The 23,175-nt window shown below is 45.0% G+C and overlaps 1 protein-coding gene across 5 annotated transcripts in view; it reads left to right on the top strand.

Annotated features, from left to right (window-relative positions):
- Positions 1–7,145: 7,145 nt before the first annotated feature.
- Positions 7,146–23,175, top strand: part of ARHGAP40 (Rho GTPase activating protein 40) — a 39,932-nt gene continuing 23,902 nt past the window's right edge. Inside the window, exons 1-2 of one of the 5 annotated variants that reach the window (XM_065031880.1) lie at positions 20,534–20,816; positions 20,980–21,079. In XM_065031880.1, coding sequence (XP_064887952.1) covers positions 20,982–21,079 — 98 coding nt within the window. In that variant the 5' untranslated portion in view covers positions 20,534–20,816; positions 20,980–20,981. Of the gene's footprint in view, positions 7,557–15,048; positions 15,199–17,592; positions 17,619–20,533; positions 20,817–20,979; positions 21,080–23,175 lie in introns of those variants that run through there. The other 4 variants (XM_065031883.1, XM_021287883.2, XM_065031885.1 and 1 more) reach the window with 4 other exon arrangements.

The following is a 23,175-nucleotide window of genomic DNA, read 5'->3' as shown; positions in this document are numbered from 1 at the left end:
GCCGGTTCCGGGCAGGGAGGGAGGAGACGGGCCGCTCGCCAAAGAGAACCGCTCGGTGAAGGGCCGGAGGGACCCCGAGGTGTCCCAGTGACGTGACTAAGAGGTTCTCAGTGAGGGTGGCAGAGCCTGGCCCAGGCTGCCCAGAGAGGCTGTGGAGTCTCATTCTCTGCAGACATTCCAACCCGCCTGGACACCTTCCTGTGTAACCTCATCTGGGTGTTCCTGCTCCATGGGGGGATTGCACTGGATCAGCTTTCCAGGTCCCTTCCAACCCCTGACATCCTGGGATTCTGTTATCCAGAGAGGTGGTGGATGAACCATCCCTGGAGACATCCCAGGCCAGGCTGGACGGGGCTCTGAGCAACCTGAGCTGGTGAAGATGTCCCTGCCCATGGCAGGGGGGGCATTGGGGGAGCTTTGGATCTCCCTTCCAACCCAAACCATTCTAAAGAGACCACAACAGCTGGGTTCTGCTCCTTTCTGTCGCTCTTGTCACTGCATTTGTGGACAAACCACCAACAGCCTGGTCTTCAGAAACGCCACCAACCTGCAGCCCCTGCTGTGCGAGATGGGGATTGCAAATATTTAGCGCCCTTGAAGCTTGGGTCATTAATGGCTTTTCTCATTTGTTTACCCAAAGCACAAAGTAGGGATGATAGCTGTGTTTTATCACACAGGGGTGTTATTAATGTGCATTAATAAGAATTTGCGAAGTTCATTTAGATGTTGGGATTAAAAGGCTCATTTAAAGGCACTGTTAACTACATAAAAACAAACACATGCACAGAAGCAAGAACATTAAATGCATGCAATCATTCATAATGTGCGCTTACATAGCTGTTCTTGTGTAAGGTTTACTGAGAGCTACAAAAACAATTAATTTAGCCAAACAACCCCCTGCGAGGTAAATGATAGATAATGGTTTTACTTTATTGAAGGAGAAACTCACAATGTGATGAATATAAAGTTACCAAAGTCACATCTGTTCCTACTCTGATCGCTACCAAACTCCTTTACTATTAAGCAATACATTTACAGGCGTATGTCCTATGAAACACGCTAGCTTGCCTTCCTTGGAGGGAAGAGTGATAAAAAAGCAATGAAAATATACAAAGGTTTATTCTCCTAATGGACTAACTAATAGATAGCAACATAGAGAGTAGACTAAAATAGAGTCCGTGTTAATATGGGTCATGTTTATGCTCCATGTAAAATAAGAATGCCGAGGAGAAGTAATTTTTAGCTAGTCACCCTCTGCAGGGTTGATTCTGTTTTATTGATTTCTCAAAAGTAACCTTGGCTAGCAAGCTTCAAAGTGGCTGAAGTTCTTGGTTATCTCCCCTATATCTGAGACATGAATGTACCTTTAACTATTGTTTTAACATAAGCCCTGAAAGCTTCCTAATTTGTATGTATCTTTTAAACAGCAACTGAAAGAAGGACAATCAAATCAGATGTTTCCTCAGTTCCCATGGTTAATCCTTATTACTCCCTCTCTGCAGAGCACAGGGCTGAGTATGTCAGTGGTCTTGCGATTAACACAGTGATGCAACGAGAGCTATTAAAGGCTAGTTAGCAAAGCAGAGCAGGCGAGCCGTGCTAAACTTAATGTAACCTGAAGCGAGCCATGAAGTATCCACTGGTTCCTTTGGTGAATGAGCTGACCTTTCCTATTCTTTTCTTCTGGCTTTGTTTGCCATTTTTAATGCTGTTGATCATAATAATTATCTGGCTACAGCTTCTACTTAATGAAGGTAAGGTCTGCACTTGATCAGATAAAATGCTGCTGCATAAAGGCTTTAACTATTAGCTTCATGTTTAAGTTAATGTCACTTTCACGGAAAGAAACTAAAGGGGTTTTTAGTACTGTTGGTAGCATATGGAAAACATAATTGAAGTTTTTATGCTTTTCTGTTAGAAATGCTTGTAAGAAGACAAGCTGCTGTCAGCTGTTCTTCCTTACCCTCTCCCTTTTTCTCAGAGGTAATTTGACTTAAGAAAGGCAAAGGACAAATAACTTTTGTAAATTTATATTAAAAAGCCCCCCAGAAAGCAAACCTAACTCTCATTTTATACACTTTCAAACTCTTGTGGTTCTCTTACACTCTTCCTTTTTTTAGGGGGTGGGGAGGTGTTACTGTTGAGTGAACTGTTAAGTGATTCTTTAATCAATGCTGAGGCCAATAGAAAATTTTTGAAGGAAGAAATGCATTTTCATGTATTTGTGTATTTTGCTCCTCTTTGCAATCTGTCACTGATTCTTCTAGCATGTCAGTAACTAATAACAGGCTTTGGTTTAGGCTAATAATAGGCTTGTTGATGTACTCATGAGGATAAAGCCTTGCTAGTTTGCTCTAATCCTGGAGCATAAAGCAATCCCAGCTGAGGAATCAATCCTAAATTCAAAAGCAGCAATCTTGCCATTGCAGAACAGCTGTGGGAAGGAAAATAAGAACAAAATTTAACTTCAGCAAGCTTTTGCTTCTATTTGGTGCCCTTTGTTCTTGCTTAGTAATGTATTCAGTCCTATAATAGATTCCAAAGCAGTAGCGACAGCGAGACGGTTCCTTTGGACCCACAGATGGCAGAGAAGCAGGAGATACTCACCACAGGGGAGCCTTGTTCTCCTCCCTCCTTTCCTGTCCTGTCCTGCATGGGTGTGCGTGCCACATTTTCAACTTCCAGCCCCCCTTTCTGCAGGCTTAGCACACAACTGATGCTCATAACAGCCTCTGCTTGCTGCAGCATTTAAATATCTTCCCTTCACACGCTCAAGCACACTCTTGCAGGTAACCCATCATAGTCACTAAAAGTGCAGGTTGTAAGAGGTTGTGACAATGATACAAGCGCAGGCAGAACTTAATACTGATACCTGAAGAGCAGAATGAAATATCTATTTTTCTTAGGTAAAGGGTAGCTGTGCTGCATACTTACACTTAGGTTGAATATCAGTATTTTTACCCGGACAGAGTAACTCTGGAACATCTTGATGCCTTGAATGAGATTTTTAGGTTATATGTGATGTACTTACCTTCACAATTTCTGGCCCTAAGGTGACTGTTGTTAACACCAGGCATCCAAGGATTTACACAAATGCTCTGAATTGCATTTTAATAAATATGACTGCACACACTACTAAATTTTCCCATACTAGTGTATTTATAGAAATAGACAATTCAGCACTTCATCAATCACTCTCAAAAGAGTGAAATAGAACACTGTTCATTTTAATATCTTCCTGACTAATTCAGCCGTATGCACTTATTTTATGCTACTTTACAGCAGGTATAAGTAAAAAGCACTGTGCTGTTCAGCTCCTCCTTTAATATAGTTGCTGATTAAGAGCTAATTGGTTAAAATCAAACACTTGTACTGGCCTCTTATTGCCTCTAAATATGGCTTGGAAATCCTTTCTATTAGTTGAAAAAGGTTCAGAAGAACTTGTAAAGCTTCTAGATGGAACATCCTAGGCTTGCAGCTGGGGAGGAAAAAGTCAGATTGCCAGTTTTTACTGATTATTTTTAAACTTGATTTCTAGCCCAGGTGCCTAGTGAAGAAGAAACACAGAAACAATCTTCTGATGAGCCTGATTCTGACTTTAAATTTGAGGATGAGCTGACAGAAGAAGAAAACCAGAATGACACATTGAGTACAGAAATACAAGAGGAGATGCATTTCAGTGGATCTCTGGAAAAACCAAGACCCAAACCTGCTTATCTGAACTTGAAACCAAAAGGCCCAAAGCAAAGTTTTCTTGCTGCTATCTCAGATAACTGGTCTCAGAGTCAGAGGATAAAACCTTCCCACACTGAGAAGAGCAATCTCTGTAACATTGTGATGGTGAGTGGAGTGACCACAGTATCTCTTTGCATATCTACTGCTTTTGTGCCTCAGCTCTGATATTTTTCACCTCTGTCCAACTCCCTGCCTCTTGGGTGAGAGAAAGCTGCAAGATTGGTTTCTGCTTGGTTAATGACTAACAGGAGGGATTTTTGTTCTATCCCCCCTATTTGGAATGACTCCTGTTGTAGATTAGGTAGAGGTAACACATAATTGTATAAAATAATTATTATAGAAGTGTACTGTATAAGCATATGTATAAATATATTTTTAAAGATATATGTATATTTAAGAGGTCCTTGAGAACTGAATTTGAAACAGTGAAAAGTACTAGCTGTTCACAGAATCCCAGAATATTAGGGATTGGAAGGGACCTCAAAAGATCTTCTAGTCCAATCCCCCCATGGAGCAGGAACACCCAGATGAGGTTACACAGGAAGGTGTCCAGGCGGGTTGGAATGTCTGCAGAGAAGGAGAATCCACAACCCCCCTGGGCAGCCTGGGCCAGGCTCTGACACCCTCACCAGGAACAAGTTTCTTCTCATATTTAAGTGGAACCTCTTGTGTTCCAGTTTGCACCCATTGCCCCTTGTCCTATCACTGGTTGTCACCGAGAAGAGCCTGGCTCCATCCTCCTGACACTCACCCTTTCCATATTGATCCCCATGAATGAGTCACCCCTCAGTCTCCTCCAAGCTAAAGAGACCTGGCTCCCTTGGCCTTTCCTCCTCTAAGACAAGTTTCTGTATAGAAACTCTCCTGCTATGTGTGGCTGATATTATATATTTTAAAAAACAGCTTAATATTTTTACACAGTATGTGACTAAAAACTAGATGTATTTCACTTGCCCAAAGAGAGCTGAAGCCAGAAGTCTTATGTGAACACAGCAGTCCCAATCCTCTTAGGCTTTATACAAATCCCAAAAGATATATTTGAAGCAGTGGAAGAGCTTAGTGTCTAGTGTCTTGTCTTCTCTTTCCCTGTGCCTTGATTGTATGTTCCTTTGCAGAAGGGGCTCACAAGGGAAAGCTGGTCTGTGCCTCCACTATATCTATTCACAGTCCTGTCTACTCACATTGCTGGGATTTTTGAATTGCAGCAATTGAGGTACTTGCCACGCTTACTTCCACCAGCTATGCTGGAGCAGTAACCTTTGCTAGGCTGAGATTACTAAGGACTGGTATCATCTGACACTGCTGCGGTTGTTTGACACACCCTGAAGCTGATCTTTAGCACGGAATCAGAAATATCTCAAGTCAAATATTTTTGGCCTTATTAACACCACTGAAGCAGTACCAAATCAGTGCAGTAAGATTTTTGTTGTTGTGTTGCTCCAAGGTTAGAGAAATTATGCTAAGAATAAGCTTGGGCTTGCCTAGGGTAACATTTGATTCTCTTAGAGCTCTTCACATACATGAGTATCAATGTGAACTGAGCAGTTTGAAGAACTGGGGTTTAAACTTGTCCCATGTAGGACATAATACTTACACTACAAGGCTTGTTAGTTGCGTTGGGTGGGTGAGCGAAGGGAACAATTGCTCATGGTCTCCCAAATTATATCCTGCTGAAAACTGAACCACTTCTGAAAACACCATTGCCATGACTATTTTCTTCCTCCTTTTCTTCACAGCTGTTGTGCACCATGCTTTCTTCTCTCACCTGGAAATTTGTCACTCAGTTGCTCCAGTTCTCTAATGTCTTGAGGATTCACCTGCTGCCATCCTCTCTGGTTATCTACATGGCTCAGCTGTTTCTTTTGTTGGGTGGAAAAGTTGTGAAAATCCTGGGCTCCCTGAGGCTGGAAAACAGAGGGCTGTTGGCTTCTGTCTTGGGGAGGAGATGTCAGCAAGCTGGAAGAGAGTGATGAAGCTCAGAGAATCACCTCAAGGTGTAAATAAAGCAGGTAGTCCCATGACCATTAGCAGCAATCCCACTCAGCATCGGTGAGAGCCACTGTAGCTCGGTGGAGGGTGGTTAATGCTCTGAAAAGGAAACCTACTCAAGACTGAGTTGACATGCTCAGGTCCCAACAGCTACTTTGAGTGAACAGTATTGACTGCCTAAATATTAAAAGGATGACAGCAGCCAGCCTCTTGTCCAGTGCTTGCGTGTGTACTCTGCTCCCCTCCTGCTTTACTGAGGGATGAATTTCTTTTTCATAAGGACCAAGCACTACACCAGCACCAGTGATGCCCTCTTTGATTTCAGACAAATAACATCAAGGCAACAACTCCCAGGAGCGGTTCTTACTGTAGTAAAGCACAGTGATGATTTTTCTCATCCTGCAATTAGCACTTCCCTGAATTCTCAAAGTAGGAAACAATTTTCAGCACTTGAGTCTAACAAGTGAAACAAGCCTACCTCCAATTAAGACGTAATTAAACCCTTAGCAGATATTGGGCATGCATTTCCTTCATTTCTGTTCCAGATATGTCTTTTCAGCACAGCTGAGGGGCTGATATAAGGTTGGATCACAGCCCAAAGAGGTACTCACTCATGGAGAGCTTGGGTTATGCAGCTAGAGGGATGACCTGGAGGTTGGTGGGGTTGGGATGAGCCATAATTTTGTGGCCTGAGCATTTCTCCAGTTGTCAGGCTCTGAACAGAACAGCTGTCAGCTCCTGGTGTTGATGCACACACTCAACTATTTTATTTATTTTAAATGAGGACCCGAGTGAGGCAGTTGCATCCCAAAGAACACGTTACTGCTTGTGAAAACCTTTGTCCGTGCTCTGGTGCGAAGTAGTCCTGTCTCTCCAGAGTCTTGCGAGCACAGACTGTGTAAGTTACACCAACCTGCACTAATTATGAAGCACGCCTTGTTTGTGCTTATTTGTCTTTCCCTTCCCATGTCCTGAAGTCTGTGTGTCCAAATATTTGTCCAGAGCAGTAAGCTCTTAAATAAAACTTGTTTGTTCACATTTTTATTTAGAAAAAAAAAAAAAAAAAAAAAAATTGCTGTTTCTCAGCTGTTTGCCGAGGAAATCTCTGTTTGTTCTTCTGCCCAGAGGGTGACCCTGGGGTATGGTCCTTCTCTTTTGGGGATGCCCCGTTTCCTCCCTGTTTGCTGAGGTGGGTGTTTAGGGCAGATGCTGAGGGACCCGTTACAACCACTGTTGTCACGGGGGGGAAGCGGCCCCGTGGAGGGTCCGGCCCGCTCCCGTGTGGGTTCAGCAATCCCTCCCTCCCGGAGCCGCGCAGGGGTAGGGACCGGGTACCCCCCCAACCCCGGACGGGCTCTCGCTTCCCGCCTGCGCGGGGCGGAGGGAGGGAAGGAGGGGGGGTATTTGCTTGACCCCGGGGGTCCTGTGATCACGCCGCGGGGGGTGTGGGTATGACCGCGGGATCACGCCACCGAGGTCCCGGAGGTGTCTCGGGGCTGACCCTGGCATCACGCTCGGGGGTCCTTTGTTGACCGCGACATCACGCCGGGGGGTCTGGGCTTGACACCGTGGTCGTCCCAGTGGAGTCCCGGGCGGGTCCTGGCGATGACCCTGGAATCACGCCGGGGGGGGTCTCGGGGCTGACCCCGGTATCACGCTGGGGGGGTCCTGGGTTGACTCCGGAATCACGCCCGATTTGGGCTGGGTGGAGCTGGGGGCGGGCGGGGCCGCGTTTCTCGGGCGGTCGTGCCGCCGTCGGTGTCTGCAGAGCTCTCGCCTCTCCTCGGCTCCTCTTCTCCGGTTCAACCGCTCCCGGCTGCCGAGCGGGGCAGGTAGGCTGGTGCTCGGCGGTGGTGGGGACTGGCCCTGCCCGGAGCTGTGGGCTTTCCTTTCCTTGAGATGCTGTAACGTGATTCGGGACTGAACTGCTCCTTTTCTTGCAGAATGTGGCTTCCCCTGCCCTGCTGGGGAGCGGGGTTATTGTTCTAGCCACAGCTCCCCTATGGATAAAGAGAGAAGGTTTTCTGGCAGTCTCAAGGTTTTTCTCTTTTCCTCTTCTGCCTAGTCCATGTGCACTTAAAATCATATTGGTGAGAAAGACTTAATCTTGCAGCTGGATCACTGGAGATGCCTCCCACCTCTTGGGATTTCACGTGTTTAAGCAACATGAATGTGTTGGGCTCTCTGTTAATCTCGGCTCACTGTCAAACCTTATTGTCTTGAGGCAGTTGCCAAATTGCTGCAACTTAAGTTAAAATATTTTACTGTGGTCATTGCTGCAAGATGTAAATGGACAGGTAAAGTGTCTAAAGGTCTCATAGAATATTGCTGTTTCTTGTATTGCATGGCAATGTTTTAAAGCCTGGTGATACTGAAGTATATGCTTTGAGTAGTTTTTAGTCTGTGTAAATACACTGGGAATAGCTTTAGTTTGGCTGGGCTGGCTGTCGCTTGCGATGTCACTGTAATAGCAGGGAGGTGGGTGCCAGCAGGCAAAACCTGCTTGAGAAACGTACTTTGAGGATAACTGGTTCGTGCGGAGTTCCCCACTACCACAGCTATGCTGCTGGCACTAGTGGTTTACACCTGGTTTTCCTGTCTCTGGGCTATGAGAAACATTGCCTGACTAAATATTTGGCTGTTATGAACATAACTTTTGTGTGTGGATTTGGCTAAAAGTAGTATTGAAGGGCCATTTTGGCTCTGCTGAGGGCCTGTGCTTCTTGCAAGAGGCTGATGATGTGTGAACCTGACCTAGAGAATGGGCCCAGACCTATAGATTCAGGGACTTGGTTTGAACCCTGTAGACTTTGTGCTCTGGTCCACCGGTGTTAAAATTTTCCTTGCTCCAAATCCAGCTGTAGTGCCTGCCCCTGTGCCTCTCTTTGCTGAGCATTTGGAGATCACAGTATGAAAGCAGCATGAGCTCTCAGCTGCCTTGCAGTCTGCAAGTGCTTGAATAGCATCCTGGAATTCGTGCTTTAATTTCCTCTTTGCTGTGGTGTGCAAAAACTGTTTTCTGGGCATCAGCAGCATTAGAGCTTATATATTGTAGCAGAGCAGACTTGATATTGTAGTAGAGCTCCTTTCAATGTGATTGCTTCCAGAGATTTCAAATAGATGCTGGTGGGTTTTTTTGTTTGGTTGGTTTGGGTTTTATTTATTTATTTATAAATGAAGCCTTTTGTGTAATTTGGGATTTGGACTAGATGATCTTTTGAGGTCCCTTCCAATCCCTAGCATTCTGTGATTCTGTGATTTAATTCACCTGTAAGGTGACTTTTTCACCTGGGGCAAAGCATCTTTTTTCATATGCACCCAGCAGCCTCCATCCCAGGATGCCTCTATATTGTAGCAAGTATGTAGTTTTCTTAGCTGCAAAAGTTTGATACCAAAATCTGGGTTGAACGCTTTGGAGCGCAAGCATTAGTGGTAGTTTCTTTTGACTGACATTAAGCCTTCTGGGAGGTGCAAGTCTGCATTTTTATATACCAGTCTGGACTGCAGATGTTTTATGACCTTTTGCACATCACTTCATCTCTCTTTTTTACCCCCCTTCTTATTTATAAAGCACTTACTTTGCAGGCATGTCACAGGGGTGTGGTTTGATAGATACTGAGACTCCACGAAAGCATCGTACATTGAAAAACGTAGATACCACTTTCTTTCTCCTCTGAGCTCAAAAGTCTGGAAGAATTTGATAAACGACTCAAACTTTAATCTAGTGTAAACTTAAATAACCTAATGTGTTTTGATGGATTTTGGTGATAAACATGTCTGAAAGCAGTACGTCAAAGCATTTTGGGATAAGGTCTTGCAGCACATTGGGATCTCTGATTTGTAAACGGGGCCTCTCTGGGTAACAGCTGGGTGAGCTGTGGCTGTTTACATCTTTCTCCTAGAGGAGTCATGGGATGATTTAACTTGGCCGACATCTGTTTTTCGTAAAGAGGAATTGGGGTTCTTGGGTCCAGCTGCATGTAGAAAAATAATGCTCAAAGTTTGGCTCCTGGTCCTTGGTGCCCCAAGAGGGCGCAAGGGCAGCAGCAGAGCTCTGGGTTTGATCAGGAGCTGGGGTTTGAAATGGTGTTTTTGATGCTGAAAGGAAAAACCCATATATTCTTTTTCTTTTCCCCGGTTCATAGCATCTTTGATTATTTGAATGGAGAATTGTGTCACTTGTCAAAGCTTTGTGAGCTGCAAAAGGTGAGGGTCTTGTTTGCCTTCAGGAAAAATATCGCTCCCTCTGAGTACAGAGGGGTGTTGGAAAGGGGGCCCCACAGAGGTGGTGGCACCTCGGTTCTTTACAAGACCCAACTGGTGACAGCCCTCAGCGTCCTGATTTGATTCTCTTTTGACCCTGCTTTCTAGCTTCAAATGTCTTTTAGGCTCAGTTCAGCAAAATGTTTGCTCAATAGGGGACGTTATGGCTCATGTGCTTCTATTCCAAGCAGTTCAAGTGCTTTTAGTTGGAGACATAAAAATGTCTTAGTTGTGACATGGTGTTGAGCCTTTCTGCTGCAGATGTAAAATCCATATGGCACTGAGTCTTAATTGAAACCTGCTGGAGCTATTTTTCTCCTTCATCATATTATATGAAATATTCTTTATGCAGCTGGCTTGAAAGGATTAGCCTTAATTAGGTATTTTTAATCAGTTAGTGCTATTCTTTTCTGTAATGCTGTTTCTGCCTAAGAAACGTGGGTTTGAGTTATATAAGGCACTTAAGATGTGATATTCTACATATAAAATGTGGCCTGTGTGATTTATTCATTATTCTATGCCATGGCCTTTAGGTAGACGTCATTTACTGCAGCATTGTTAATGGTGTGGGCAAGTCCCTCCAGGTGTGTTGCATAGTGAAAAGCTTGTCTGAAATCAGAATCTGTTGCTTGAAAAGTTAGGCCTCTAAATCAGTTTTAGATTCAGATGTTTACAATACTTTCTCATATTTGTGGCTGTTTGTAAGACCGTTAGGTCAGTTTGTAGGGGAGTATGTTTTGTGATCGCAAAGAAGTTTGGAGAAAGAAATACAAAAGCTGATGTAGCTTAAAGCATATTCCCCAAAGCAAATTACTCCAAGAGTCTGGAATGTGTCGGTGGGAGGCTTCAGTTTTAGTGAGATGTTGCTCCATGCGTGCAGGAGTTCTTCCCCTCCTAAATAATTGTTTCCATCTGCATAGCTTATTCCATTGGCCCCTGGGCTGCTAGGGCCTGGCTGCTGCTCTCTCTGCAAAATTTGGGTCTCTTGTAAAACTGAAGGTTTTTCTCACCAAATCCTTTGTGCTACCTGTGTATGGAGGGAACCTTACTGTTGTCATACAGAAAAATAATAGGCCAACCCCCACTGGGGGACCTTTTAAAATAAACAATATTCTTGTATTTCATGCTCTTTTAAATTTTTAGAGGGAGAAGTAGCAGGACCCCTGAATCTTCTTGCATAATGCCTGGCAAGCCTATTATTAATTCACTGTTGTCTCAGGGTTGTTTAGTTTTTATATAATATGATATATAAATTGCAGTGTTCTGGGCTACTTGAATTGAATACTGTGACTTATGGTCTGTAAGATGTCCCTGTGAACACACACGGTCACATCATACGGTGGAGCCTGAGCATAGGGCGTGGTATTGAATGCAGCACGTAGTGGAGACTCCGGTATGTTAGTGAGCAGCTTGGCTGAGCCCCAGGGGCACTTCTAGTGCGTGAATTCCTGTTTGTTGATTTTGCAGCAATAACGTACTAATTCCTTTGTCCTGTTTTTGCCCCTTTATAGAAGACTCCTTCTAGGATGATGGACTTTGTGACTTTATTAGCAGTGGGTTTTGGTACTGACATGTTACTGTTATGTGTATATTGGGAAGGGGCTGCCAAGGAGGTGATGATGGCAAGAATCTGCTCAACTATTATGCTCGTGGTTCAGCAGGAGCGTAGCAGGCAGCCTGTGCATTGATGACAGCAGGCTCCTGGCCAAGAGTTATCCTTTTATACTGCGCAGTTATCCCAATGAAGCACAGAAGAGACATCATTGTCAACAAGAAACAGTGGAACGACACAAAGGTGATGCGCTCTTCACTCCCTTGCCTCTGCACTCTTCTTCCTGAAGTTTCTCTCTTCTGATTTAGCTGAAGCTGAGGTCAGTTGTTTCCTGGAGGAGGCAGCATGACAGATGTGTCTTTCCTTAATCTCAGTTCTTGGTGAACCTTCTCTGGGCTCAGCCTGTGGTGGATGTGGAGACCATGCACACGAGGAAAGGACGTCTACCTGGTGGGGTGCTGGGGCCTCTGAAGGGCTGGCTAGCAGCGCTGCTGGTTTGGGGTGGAAAGGAGACTTTTGCATGAGGCTGTCTGGGTGATGGACATTGCCATTCAACTCTGTGAACTTAAACTGCTGCTGCCTAACAAACAGTTATGCTGGAGTTCTGGGAGCTCAGATTCCTCAGTGTCTCTGTGTATGCACAGCTGAGCATGCTGCAGCGCTTGAGTGCCCACCTCTCCTGCTTGGTCATGGTCACTTGGTTGGGGTTGTCAGGAGCAACACTGGAGATGAAAGCCGTGTTTGTTGCATTGAGGGTGCCTGTAACTCTTGCAATGTCCATAGCAGGTGGCCAATATATAATGGAACTGGAAGGATATCCTCTTTAAGCAGCAAATAAATACAGCTTTGCTGATGAAAGTTGTTTTTCTCAGTCAAGGTAAAGCTTGGACAATGTCAATGTTTGAAAACAGCAGGGCTGACACAGTGGAAGGAAATCCTTGCATGCCTCACAGCGGAAGGTAGACATGAGCCTGCAATATATACATCCCTGCAGCTGACCTGAGATACGGTTGTTTTGGTCAAATATTCCGGAATCCTGGACTCGCTCCAGCTTGTGCATGAGAAGGGTAAAAGCAGATAAAGGTAACAGCTGTATTTAGATGCAGTATTTCCTTTGACTAAGGGGAGAGGAAGAATACCTCCTGGGAGCAGTCCTTCTAATGATATCCCGAATCCAAGAGTTTTGGAATTCATTCACTTCGTGCTTCCTACGCTCTCTTGGCCAGCACAAAGCAGGCGTGAAGCCGCTGGATGTTTGCAGGCCAGGAAAAGTTTGGAGCAAGCACAGAGCTGCAGGGTCAGTTGGCAGGTTCAAGGTTTTATTAAATACCAGCATGCATTGTGGGAAAAGCTTTTTGGAGAATGGCTTTTTACAAAGCTTATTTTAGCTGCAACAATGTGTTAGTTGAAAGAAAACCTAACTGGGGAGCAAATCTATAAGCAGGACCAAGGAATTGCTTCTGCAAGGCTTTCCTGTGAGCTCTGCTAGTGAGGTCTGTGCTGTTTTGTAGTGGATTAGCATCACCTCACTGTCCACAAAGCAAATGGGAAAGAAAATCTCATCTTTGTAAAGGTCAGAAAGCTGCTACCTGGTTGCTTTCTGAGGATCTATGAATAACATTTAACCCTATATTAGTACTTTTTCTGACAATAGCACTGAGTTGTGTTCATTAGGACTTCCCGAAGTTACAGGAGAATGTACCCTGTGAATACAACTTTATAACGTGAGCTCATTAGGTAGAAATCAAATGGGCTCAGTCCCCCTTCAGTGCCCTGGTGCAACTTGTTAATTCTCTAATTGATTACTTCATTAATTCACCAGTTCACTACATTGTGTGCTCCTGAGGAAGGCAGTTTCCCAGCCAATGGTGGGAATGCTCATCCTTCCTCCTCTGTCAGGGTGCAGGTGTCCCGGTGTCACAGCGGGAAGCCCGGGAGCCTCAGCAGTGCAGATGCGGAAAGCTTGAAAGCTTTTTGGATAAGGTGATGTACTTGCACCTCTCTTATGGGAGTTTGGTTTCTGCCACTCCTGTGGGTTGTTCCAGTTAATTCTGAAGAGTTTTGGTCTTACCAGAAACTGTCCAACAGTTGCTTTTTCACAGCTGCAAGGACAGTCGGTCCTATCTCCCCTTTTCCTTTGTATCTGGTGTACATGTAGCTCTTGCTTTAGCCCAGCAGTGCTGCTCCCAGCATAGACCAGGCTGAGCTGCATCAGCAAGAGTCGAGTCAGCAGCCACAGTCCAGTGAAAATGTCCATTGTACAAAAGTTCGGTTGCTTAGACCAGCCTGGTTAAAATATACTGTCCTGAGTGTCAGTTGGGTTACGGGAGTTCATCACACTTACTAGAGCTGTGAGGCAAAACAGAGTTGCTGTAGTTCACCTGCTCATCTGTATGCCTTTAGATTTACTTTTATGGAATCTTTGTAGTTTTCAGCTCGCCTGCGAGTCTGAATCAAATTTCTGCTTTTTTAGCTTGTTGGATTCAACAGTGCTTATTCAGTGGAAGATGTGTGATGTTTTCTTTTTGCCCCTGCAGTATCACTGTATTACTCTGAACTTGCATGCTGGGTGTAAACTGAAGAATAAAAGTCTGTCTTGCAACATCACTTGACATTGATGCCTGAGACTTCGTATGTCTGACCTCCCCTTTGGCCCTGCAGTTAGAACAGTGGATTTTCATACAAAAGCAAACAGTGTGTGGGGATTTATAGGCACTACTCCAGCCTCTGAGATGATCTTACACCACTGACCTCACCCGTCTTGTGTCGTTCTTCCTTCAAACCCTGCACTACAGAGTTTGGAAAGGTCTGTAGCAAGTTCTTCCATTCCCCTCGTTGGCCCTTAAGTCCCAGATCACGCCTGCAATCTTCTGATTCTAGTTTTCATGAAATCTCATGGTAATTAAACTTTGTCACACATATTTCGGAAAAACAAACCCTCTCCTAAAGAGTTAACAAACTCTTGACTACTAATATCTCTGCAAGAGCTGTGAGCATTATTGTGCAATCGGGTTCAGCATCTCAGCCAGTTCTGTTCCAGCTGTTGCATCGTTTATAGACGAAACTAGTACAAACAAGCTCTGTGTGGTGATTTCAGTGCATGGTGCCAGCGTAGAAAAATAGTGACAGCCGAGTGTGTTTTGTTGTTTTAAACTTCTGAGCCTTTAAAGGAGCAGCCCAGTTCTGTTTCTATCCCAGCTCTCTTCTAGAGGACAAATGAGGAGAATGCCTAAAAATATTAATTACGGGCCTCTTGTAATATCTCCACACACTGAGAAGTTTGGATTCCTCCTGATGGGCCCGTTACTGCTAAAGAGATGAAGAAGCAGAACAGAAGCCTGTTAGGATAAATGACGGCACTTTTGAGTACAAGCACAACTGTTGCTTATGAGTGAAATAATTGGCACTTACTAGTGCCCGACTGCTAAATAAGAACTTCTGCTACTGAGCTGCATTACATTTAGTTTTTATTTTGGAAATAATTGATTGAGCAATCGGGATCTGCACAAATGCTGCTCCCTTTGAGAGGAGGAGCTCGTTCCGTTCCCCTGCTCAGAGACCGATGTGAGTCCTGCCCGCAAATGTGCACAGCGGCATTTCATTCCCGAGTAAATGCCTTGTATCCCTGTGTGTAAGGACAATGTGTGTGGGCCTATTTGGTAAGTATTTTTCTCTGGATCTTAAATTTGGAGTAGTTAGATAAGTGGATTTAGTTTTTATTATAAATTCAATAAGACAAGCTTTGATAACACAGGTGGTTCCAGCTCAATCTCCATGGTAGTTTCAGCTAGTCTGACCCAATATAAAAACTTCGGGGTGGATTTTTAAAACTATAAGATCCTAAAATCTATCAAAACACCCAAACAGGGAATTGCTTTGAAAACTACATTTGTGTTTTGTCCAGGCTCTGTTCTTGGGCATTTCACTTTTAATCTTAATAAACAGCTGAGTTGTGTAGCTACGATCAGGTCACTTTGGCTTCTCCCCTTGTCTTACCATCCTTGCTAAAATTCGAGCTTATCTGAGTGGAGCTATCAGTAGCTGTTGTTTAGTTGTCTCATAACCTTGGTAGCTCTGAGCCATCAGCCCTGTGCTGATTGTGGGGCCATGCCATGTGCATGACTTGGGTTCCATCAGGAGTGGATGTTTGGCATTCTTTGGGCAGTAACTCCTGTGGGATGCCCGAAAACACACTGACTCATGGGGAGTTCAACCCATGGAGCCCATCCCGCTGCTTGTGATTATGGTGCAGGAAATAAACAGGATGACAACCTAATCTATCATGTCTTCGGGCTGAGAACTGGGGCAGCAGAGTACGATAGTCCATTTCTGACACGTTTCTTATTTGTAGTTCTGTTGCCCCATCCTTTTGCCAGAAGGGAACAGAAAATTCAACTTGCAAAAATCAAAATGAGGTTTATGAAACAGGATGGTATGTGACCTTGGGAATTTGAACTCTTCCATATTATTTTTTTCTATCAAAATGAAGGAGGTTTGAAGTGCTCCATGAAGGTGGTGCTGGGGCCAAGCTCTGCAGCGTGGACTCCAGTCCCGTGTGAGCTCGACTGACACATCTGGGCTGGCATGAGGTGGTGGTTACTCATGAGAGCTGGAGAGGGACCTGACTGCTCATCCTTTGTCCCATCTGCCTTTCTTCTATCACACCTTAGAAATGACATGTAGCACTTTGTCAGCTGGTTGCAGTGATAATTGGTCCCTGTGTTTGAAGGAAGTGGACAAGCAGCTTGGTGGTTATTAATTTGGTGCCTGTCACTTCTTTTTGCCTTTAGTGGCCAGCAAGAAAGATACGGTTTTTGCAAGGCACAGCACATGGGACAAGTCAGACATGTGTTTGAATAGGGAGGTAAACAAGGTCATCCTCAGAAACCCACTAAGACTTCTAATTTTATGCACTCTGAAAATGCCCAGGAGGCAGAAACATATTCAATTTAAATTAGGAAATAAGTCTTGGTTATTCATCAGAATAAGTGTTTCTGTGTATTAAGAATAGCTGCTGTGTCTTAGCGCTTCCTCCCATTGTTGCAGCCCTTCCTTGAGTAGTGCAAATGTTTGGGGTGGTTTAAATTACATTTACAGTAGTAATTAAGTTTAATCAAGTTTGCAGTTCACTTATCTAAATAGACATCTGTCTCTCAAGAGTGTATGATTTTATCCCCCTCCTCCTTCACTCCCCCAGCCACAATGCTGTCAAACAGGGTGGTCAGCTGGTGGCAGTCGTGTGTCCAACCACTGGCGGGTGTCTGATGGACATCTCTGCTCAGAGCTGCTCCTTCTGATGGGGACATGATGCAGTTGCTCTGGCTGCAGCATCACATCCCACCAGGTACCGGCAGTTCCTTCTTTGCCCAATGTTTGGGGTTTTTAAATTTTTTCTTAAATGCGAGATTAGTAGCCATCTGCATGCAAACAATCTCAGCTTAGGAAGCATCTGTTCTTGCTGTTTGTCCACCACCTGAAGTCCTAACCCTCTGTTTGCCACAACACTTGGGTGCAGTAAAGCAGGTGATGTGCTCTGACAAACAGCTCGTGGATGCAGACAGGCTGGGTTTTACAGTAAGGAGGGTCTGACTGCTCGTCGTTGGGTCTGAGGCACCCTAAGGGTGGTGGGTACAGCAGGGGGTGCAAAGGGGTGATGCTGGACAGTTGGGGAAGGTGATGCTTTACCTCTCCACTTGCACTGGGTCGATACCCCAGCTCCTGTGGGCACACCTGTATCTCTTCCAGTAGGATGACAAATTCGGTCCTGTCTCATGAAGCAAAGTCACGAATAGAAGCACTTTGTAGGATCTGAGTGTTGCTGTGGTTGTTTCTTGACAGCTGTTTTGCTGGGAGATGCTGGTTTGATCTTGCAAAGCGGAGCCAGCCGGTTTTGCAGGGCTGGGAGCTGGTGTCTGTCACCCAGACGTGGCTGCAACTTGGTGCTTTGCCCCAGGACACAGCCTGGGTGCTGCCTCCCTGCCAGACTGGAAACAAGCTGCGACTTGGATAATCTCATCGCCTTGGTGACTCCAGAAACTGTAATAATCTCTTAATCTTGATGGGCCCACATGATGGATAGGTAACACTACTTGAGGATTCTCTAGATATGTGGCAGGGTGGAGGGGGGATAAATTGTTTTCAGGCTTTCGTAATGCTATGTACTCTGTAAAAATAGCCCTGCTGGAGAAAAAAGAATTGTGTGTTAGGGATTTCAGCTATGTTCAGGTTTTTCCGCTCTAGTTCACAGTGCAACGTCTTTTGCTTGCATTTGATTTTCATGGTAAAAAATTACTTTGGGGATGCTTGCAAAATGTAATGATGCCATAAAGGTCTTGCAATGCAGCTCATGAACGTTGTCTTCAGGCTGACCTGAAGGCCCTGATGCTGGGCTCTGCCATGCTGGTGGGGTCCATGTGGTCTGACAGAGGATTTCTGTGGTCTTTAGGTCTCTGACCTGCACATGCTTCACCCAGCTGAAATTCCCCATTATCCAAACGCACGTTGGATGTTTTTTCCCCTCCTTTTTGGTCCTGAAAATATCAGGTTAACTGGGCAAGCCAAGTCATGTTGGTTTGGCAGGACATATAGATACCTTCAAAAATACCTTGAGCACCAAAGCTGTGATGACAAGAGCACTGGGTCTGTACCAGTGATTCATTTGAACTAATTGGCTGCTGAGAACATTGGTATGTCTCTTTGTCTCCATGTTTGAGTGAGATTCAGCTCCTGTGATACAGATTATCTCATCCTAGTGAGCTTGGCTCATCTCTAATGGTGCCAGGCGGATTGTCCTGGAGCATGAAACACACTGGAGAACTTGAAACTAGAGTTGGAATGTTTATCCCGATTCACTCCATCCAAAAATGCAGACTCAGCTGGCCTCGTGTCCTATTCCTCTGTCTCTTTTCTCACAAGCTAGGAGATTATTACTAGGAGAATAAGGAGAAACTTACTGATTATTCCTCTCAAATGCCATGAATAACTAAAGTCCAGATGGGTTGAATATGAGAAAGGCTGTAGATGGTAGTGCAGCTGTTATTATCCACAGAGATCTTAAACTTTCAGTAATGCTTGTGTAATGCTTTATATGAGTAATCAAAGCTGAATGTACTATTAGAGAATTCTGTTTTCATTCTGGATGCTTTAAATTCATCTAAGTTGTGCAACAAGCCCAGCTGAATTATTACTTCTGTGTTGGAAACCTGTGACGATGGAGCTCGCTCATATGAGTGACTGACAGCCATCTGAAGATCTGCTGGTCCAAAGGCACAAGCAGCTGGCTGAAGTTATTACAGTAAGTGTAATGAGAAGGAACTTAGTTGTGGGCTGTTGTGCCCATCTACTTGCAGTCCTGGCAGCTTAGATTTGCTTTTGCGTATGGGACAAGGGATGGTCTGAAACCCAACCGCGTGTTTCAGGGCATGGTGTTAAGCTTAGAGCAGCCCCATCTCCTCTCATAGATGTTTTTGTTGTTGCCCTTCCTCGCTCTCCCCTCCTGCGTCTCAAACCCTGGACAGTTTGTGTGGTCATATATGATGGTGTAGGCTTCTGTTCAATGTAGCTTTGCAACAACCATTCTCTGTGTACCTGAAGAAAGCATCACAACTCTTTTGATTCACTTGTTTGCACGCTGGTAACTTGTTTCAGAGCTGATGGAGGAGGAGTTATATGGATAAACTGAGTTTTGAATTTGATTCCTCATGATTCTTATTAGGACCACTTGTGATGAATAAGCTAAATAAGAAATGTAACACACAGTGTATATGTGAGGCCTGTGGGTCTGTTGGGAACAGAAGCGAACCAGGGGAAGGCAGCTCTGACTCCAGCTGTATATAAGAGCGTTCCCCCAGGTGCCTTCAGTTAACTGGAGAAAGACTCACCCACTTTCAGCATGGTGGGTCCTTCTCGCTGGGAGCCTCTTCTCTTGCTTTGCTTCAGTGTATAAAATTTGGGGGGAGAAATAAAATTTTGGAAGAATTTGGAGTAAGTAGAAAGAAAGCAGGGGGGAGAAGAAAAATCCCATTAATGCTTTTGCATGCTTCTGAGTCCTAAATGAAATTACCTTCCCTTTACCTCCTCAAGGGACTGAAGCCATACTGGGGTTTGGCTGCAGGCTGGGGTTATGCCTAAACCATGGAAAATTGATGTTGTTTAATGTAGCACCGAGAATGTTAATCAGGGATCCCTCATGGACACAGCCAGGGTAGGCTTGGGACACAGTCTGGGCTAATCCCGGTTTACAGAAGATGCAAAGCGGGATCCTGGCAGGAATTTGGGCAGCGTTCCTTCTGCAACTCATCAGCTGTGTGTTTGCAAGGTGGGGTGAAAACAGCTGGACTGAAGCAGCGGCTGGAAAAAATTTGTGGGTAAGGAAGAAAACTGAGGTGGCCCCTGTGTGTTTTTTATGAGGGATTGTCTCTAAAATAGCTGCTCCTGCCCTTTAAGCTGTTGCAGGCAAAGCAGGCTGAGCCATAGATCCAGTCTTTCTGGGAGCATTGGAAACAAGGAGTGGGGTTATTAGCTGTGCTGGAGAAGCTTAGTGTATCTTCGTTAAGGAAACTTTAAATAAATTACCTGTTTGTCCCTTTTAACTTCAGGATTATGAATAGTAAATGTTAGAGGAAAGGGAAGTTACAGAAACACTGTGAAAGGAGGTTGGGTGGAGAGAATAACAAGGAAAGAGCAAAACCTGTTGGGACAGCAGGTAGACGGAAATCTGACCGCTTTAACCCCTTTTTTGCTTATGTGTTTCTTGCTGAGATTTTAAAGAAGGATCTGGATCTTGCAAAATATTCACTGTGGGTGTTACGGGTTTATGCTGCTCTTTCAACACCAGTGTCTTGCATACAGCTGGGATTTACTCACTGCTCAACTATGGCAGGATATGCTGAGTTTGCTTTTTTATAATAACAAACGCTTGGGGTTTTTTGCTGCACCCCCACCCCTGAGTCCCCAGGCAGATCTTTTGTCCTTTTCTTCATGTTCTCTTACTTCAGAGAAGCACAGTTTTGAGGAGCGAATATGCTGTTTGACTCCTCCTTCCCAGCGCTGCTTGTGGGAGTTACTTTTTCACGCAGCTGAGGCTCGAGTTAATGTTTAGCAGACCTTAACTTCAGCCCAGGCTTGGAAATAACTCCGTTTAGTTTTCAGTGACTCGGAGGGCTGGGTGCTGTGTCCTGCAGCCCGTGTCCCAGCCGTGGGTGGCTCGGCCTTGGGCACCGCTGCCTGGAAGGCACGGGTGGATTTACCGTCACTTCTGCTCAGAAGTGTCACCCAGGTGTGTGGATGCGGGGAGGGAGGAGAAGGATGCTCACGGCCACCCAATTAGCACCTCGTGGGTGATGAGGAGCGGATCTTCGTTATCCGCCGCGAGGCTCGGCAGTCACTCATTGACAGCGCAGGGGTGTGGATGGACTGACTGCCGCTCTCCTCCCCAGCAGACATGGACATGAGTGGCACGTGTGGCTCGGGGGCCACCGGCAGCGGGATCCCCAGGCCCCGGGTGATGTTGGCACCAGGCAGCTGTGCCTGGCTCAGCAGGTACGGAACACGGTGGGGTACAGCTTGGGGGTACAGCTGTGCGGGGTGACGCTGCTCTTCCTCCCACAGGGACAGGGCGATACCTGTGGCAGGGTGGCTGGAAACAAGGTAAATTTCCAGAGACGGGTTCTTTAAAACTGTGCTTTGACTGCCTTGATCATGAAATGAAACCGATTGCCCTCCCCTCCCCTTGGTTTTGTTTTGGTTTTTTTTTGGTATTACCCCTGTGACAGGGATCAGTGCAGCGAGCTGTGCAAGTGGGACTGGGGGGGTAAAATGCAATCTGTGTCTGTCCCCTGGCACATCGTGGGGTTTGAGACCTGTGCTGTGATTTGTAGAACAGAACAAAGGCAAGAACGGCATATTTATAAATATTGCACCAAGCACGCATACAAAAGGGATACAACTGAAAATCAAACTACTTTGGCTGGTAAACACTGCACTGTTTGTGTGCTTAAAGGGCACTAAATTACTTACAACTTCATCTAATGTGTATTTATATCAGCTTAGAAATTGCACCAGGTTTCAGAACAGCTGCCTGCTGCAGTAATCAAAACTTGTTGGTTTTGTGTGAATGTAGTCACGGTGATTTTCTTTCTAAACATAGGTCACGTTTTCATGTTTCTGTCTAACTTGCCATTTTTCCTAGTCTGTTTTGACCTTGTGTGTAGAAGCGAGGAAGGAAACCTTTAAAAGATGGCAGGCAAAAATTGAGATGTAACAAAAACAACAACAAAATCTTAGGGGCAATGACAGAATGACCCAGGAATTATATGGTAAATTACTTTAAAACTACCCATGTGTAAAAGAACTAGACTAGCACCATGAGTGGTGCAGGGTTTCTTTGATAAAAATCAAAATATTCGGTTGCAATGTATAATTTTTGCCAAGCAAGTTAGTTGAGTTCCAGTGTCTGTACTGGTGCCAGCACAGCTCTGCAGTCAGGTCTGAAGAGGTGCTGCAGCAGGAACCCTGCCCTTGCTCGCTAACTTTGACCAAAACACTTAAATCCTGGCAAGTGCCAATTTGCAGCTGTTAATTTGGGACTCGCCAGCAGGTGAAAGACATCCCGTATGTGTAACAAAGCCTCTCTGCTGGGATTGACCTAAAACGTGCCTGTATGATAAGGTGACAATACGCCAGCCATCCTGGTTTTCTAGTTGATTGACATTAATGAGTGTTTATTTTTGCGGCAGTGAGTGTGGCATGCTGGCGGGTTCCCATGAGGACACCCACTCATTTATACGGGGTGCTGGTGTCGTTCCTCCAAAGCACGACTGAGGAGCCGCTGTTGCTGAACTGGATCTCTCTGGCTCCTGCTCCTCCTCTCAGTGCTGTAAAGCTGCTGGTTCCTGGGGTGGCTGGTGCTGGTGGCCAGTTATTAGTTATATTAATAGAATTAGTTATAAATCTCAACCTAGGGGAGGCTTATTATGGCATTGTAATAACTGAGCACTTTTAATGTGTAATAACTCTTACCTGAGAAGTCCAAGCAAAGAGCTTATGACTGTCCTTCCTGTCTTCCTGCATCCCTAAGCTTCTCACGTGTGAAGCATTGCTGGATTCCAGCACGTCCCTCAGCTCCTCCTTGCTTTGTGCTGGTCAGCAGGTTACACTTGTGACCTCTTCAAAGTCTCTTGCCTGTTCCCATACATCTGAGCAACACCTTATAGTTACTCATTCCCTGCTGTGATGTAGCTACAGCTGGTAGAATGGGCTACAAGAAGAAAATGAGTTCTATCATCCTGATTTAGTCTAAGTTCAACCTTAAAGAATTTGTAGGACAAATACTTAGTATGTGTGAATCTGGTTTTGTAAAAAGCTTTTGCGCTGATGAACGATCCCACAAAAATAAATGCACGGCCTTTTTATAAAGGATTCAACCACACTAGCAGTCTTTCCTCTGAAAGCCATGTGGTCCTCACCCCCTTTGTCCCTGAGCTTGACAGCAAAGGTGTGCAGAGGTTGAGCATCCTGCCTAAAGTCACAGCAGTGATGGAAATAAAGTCAGGGTGTCTCATCTGATGTAACGGTAGCATGTTTTGAGGATGCGTTCTGTAACTGGGAGGTATTGACTCATTCTGGGAGCGGTAAGG

Source organism: Columba livia, chromosome 16, assembly GCF_036013475.1.
Source record: "Columba livia isolate bColLiv1 breed racing homer chromosome 16, bColLiv1.pat.W.v2, whole genome shotgun sequence".
Taxonomy (NCBI): Eukaryota; Metazoa; Chordata; class Aves; order Columbiformes; family Columbidae; genus Columba; species Columba livia.
The sequence above is the reverse complement of the archived record's forward strand: the minus strand, read 5'-3'. Positions and strand labels throughout refer to the sequence as shown.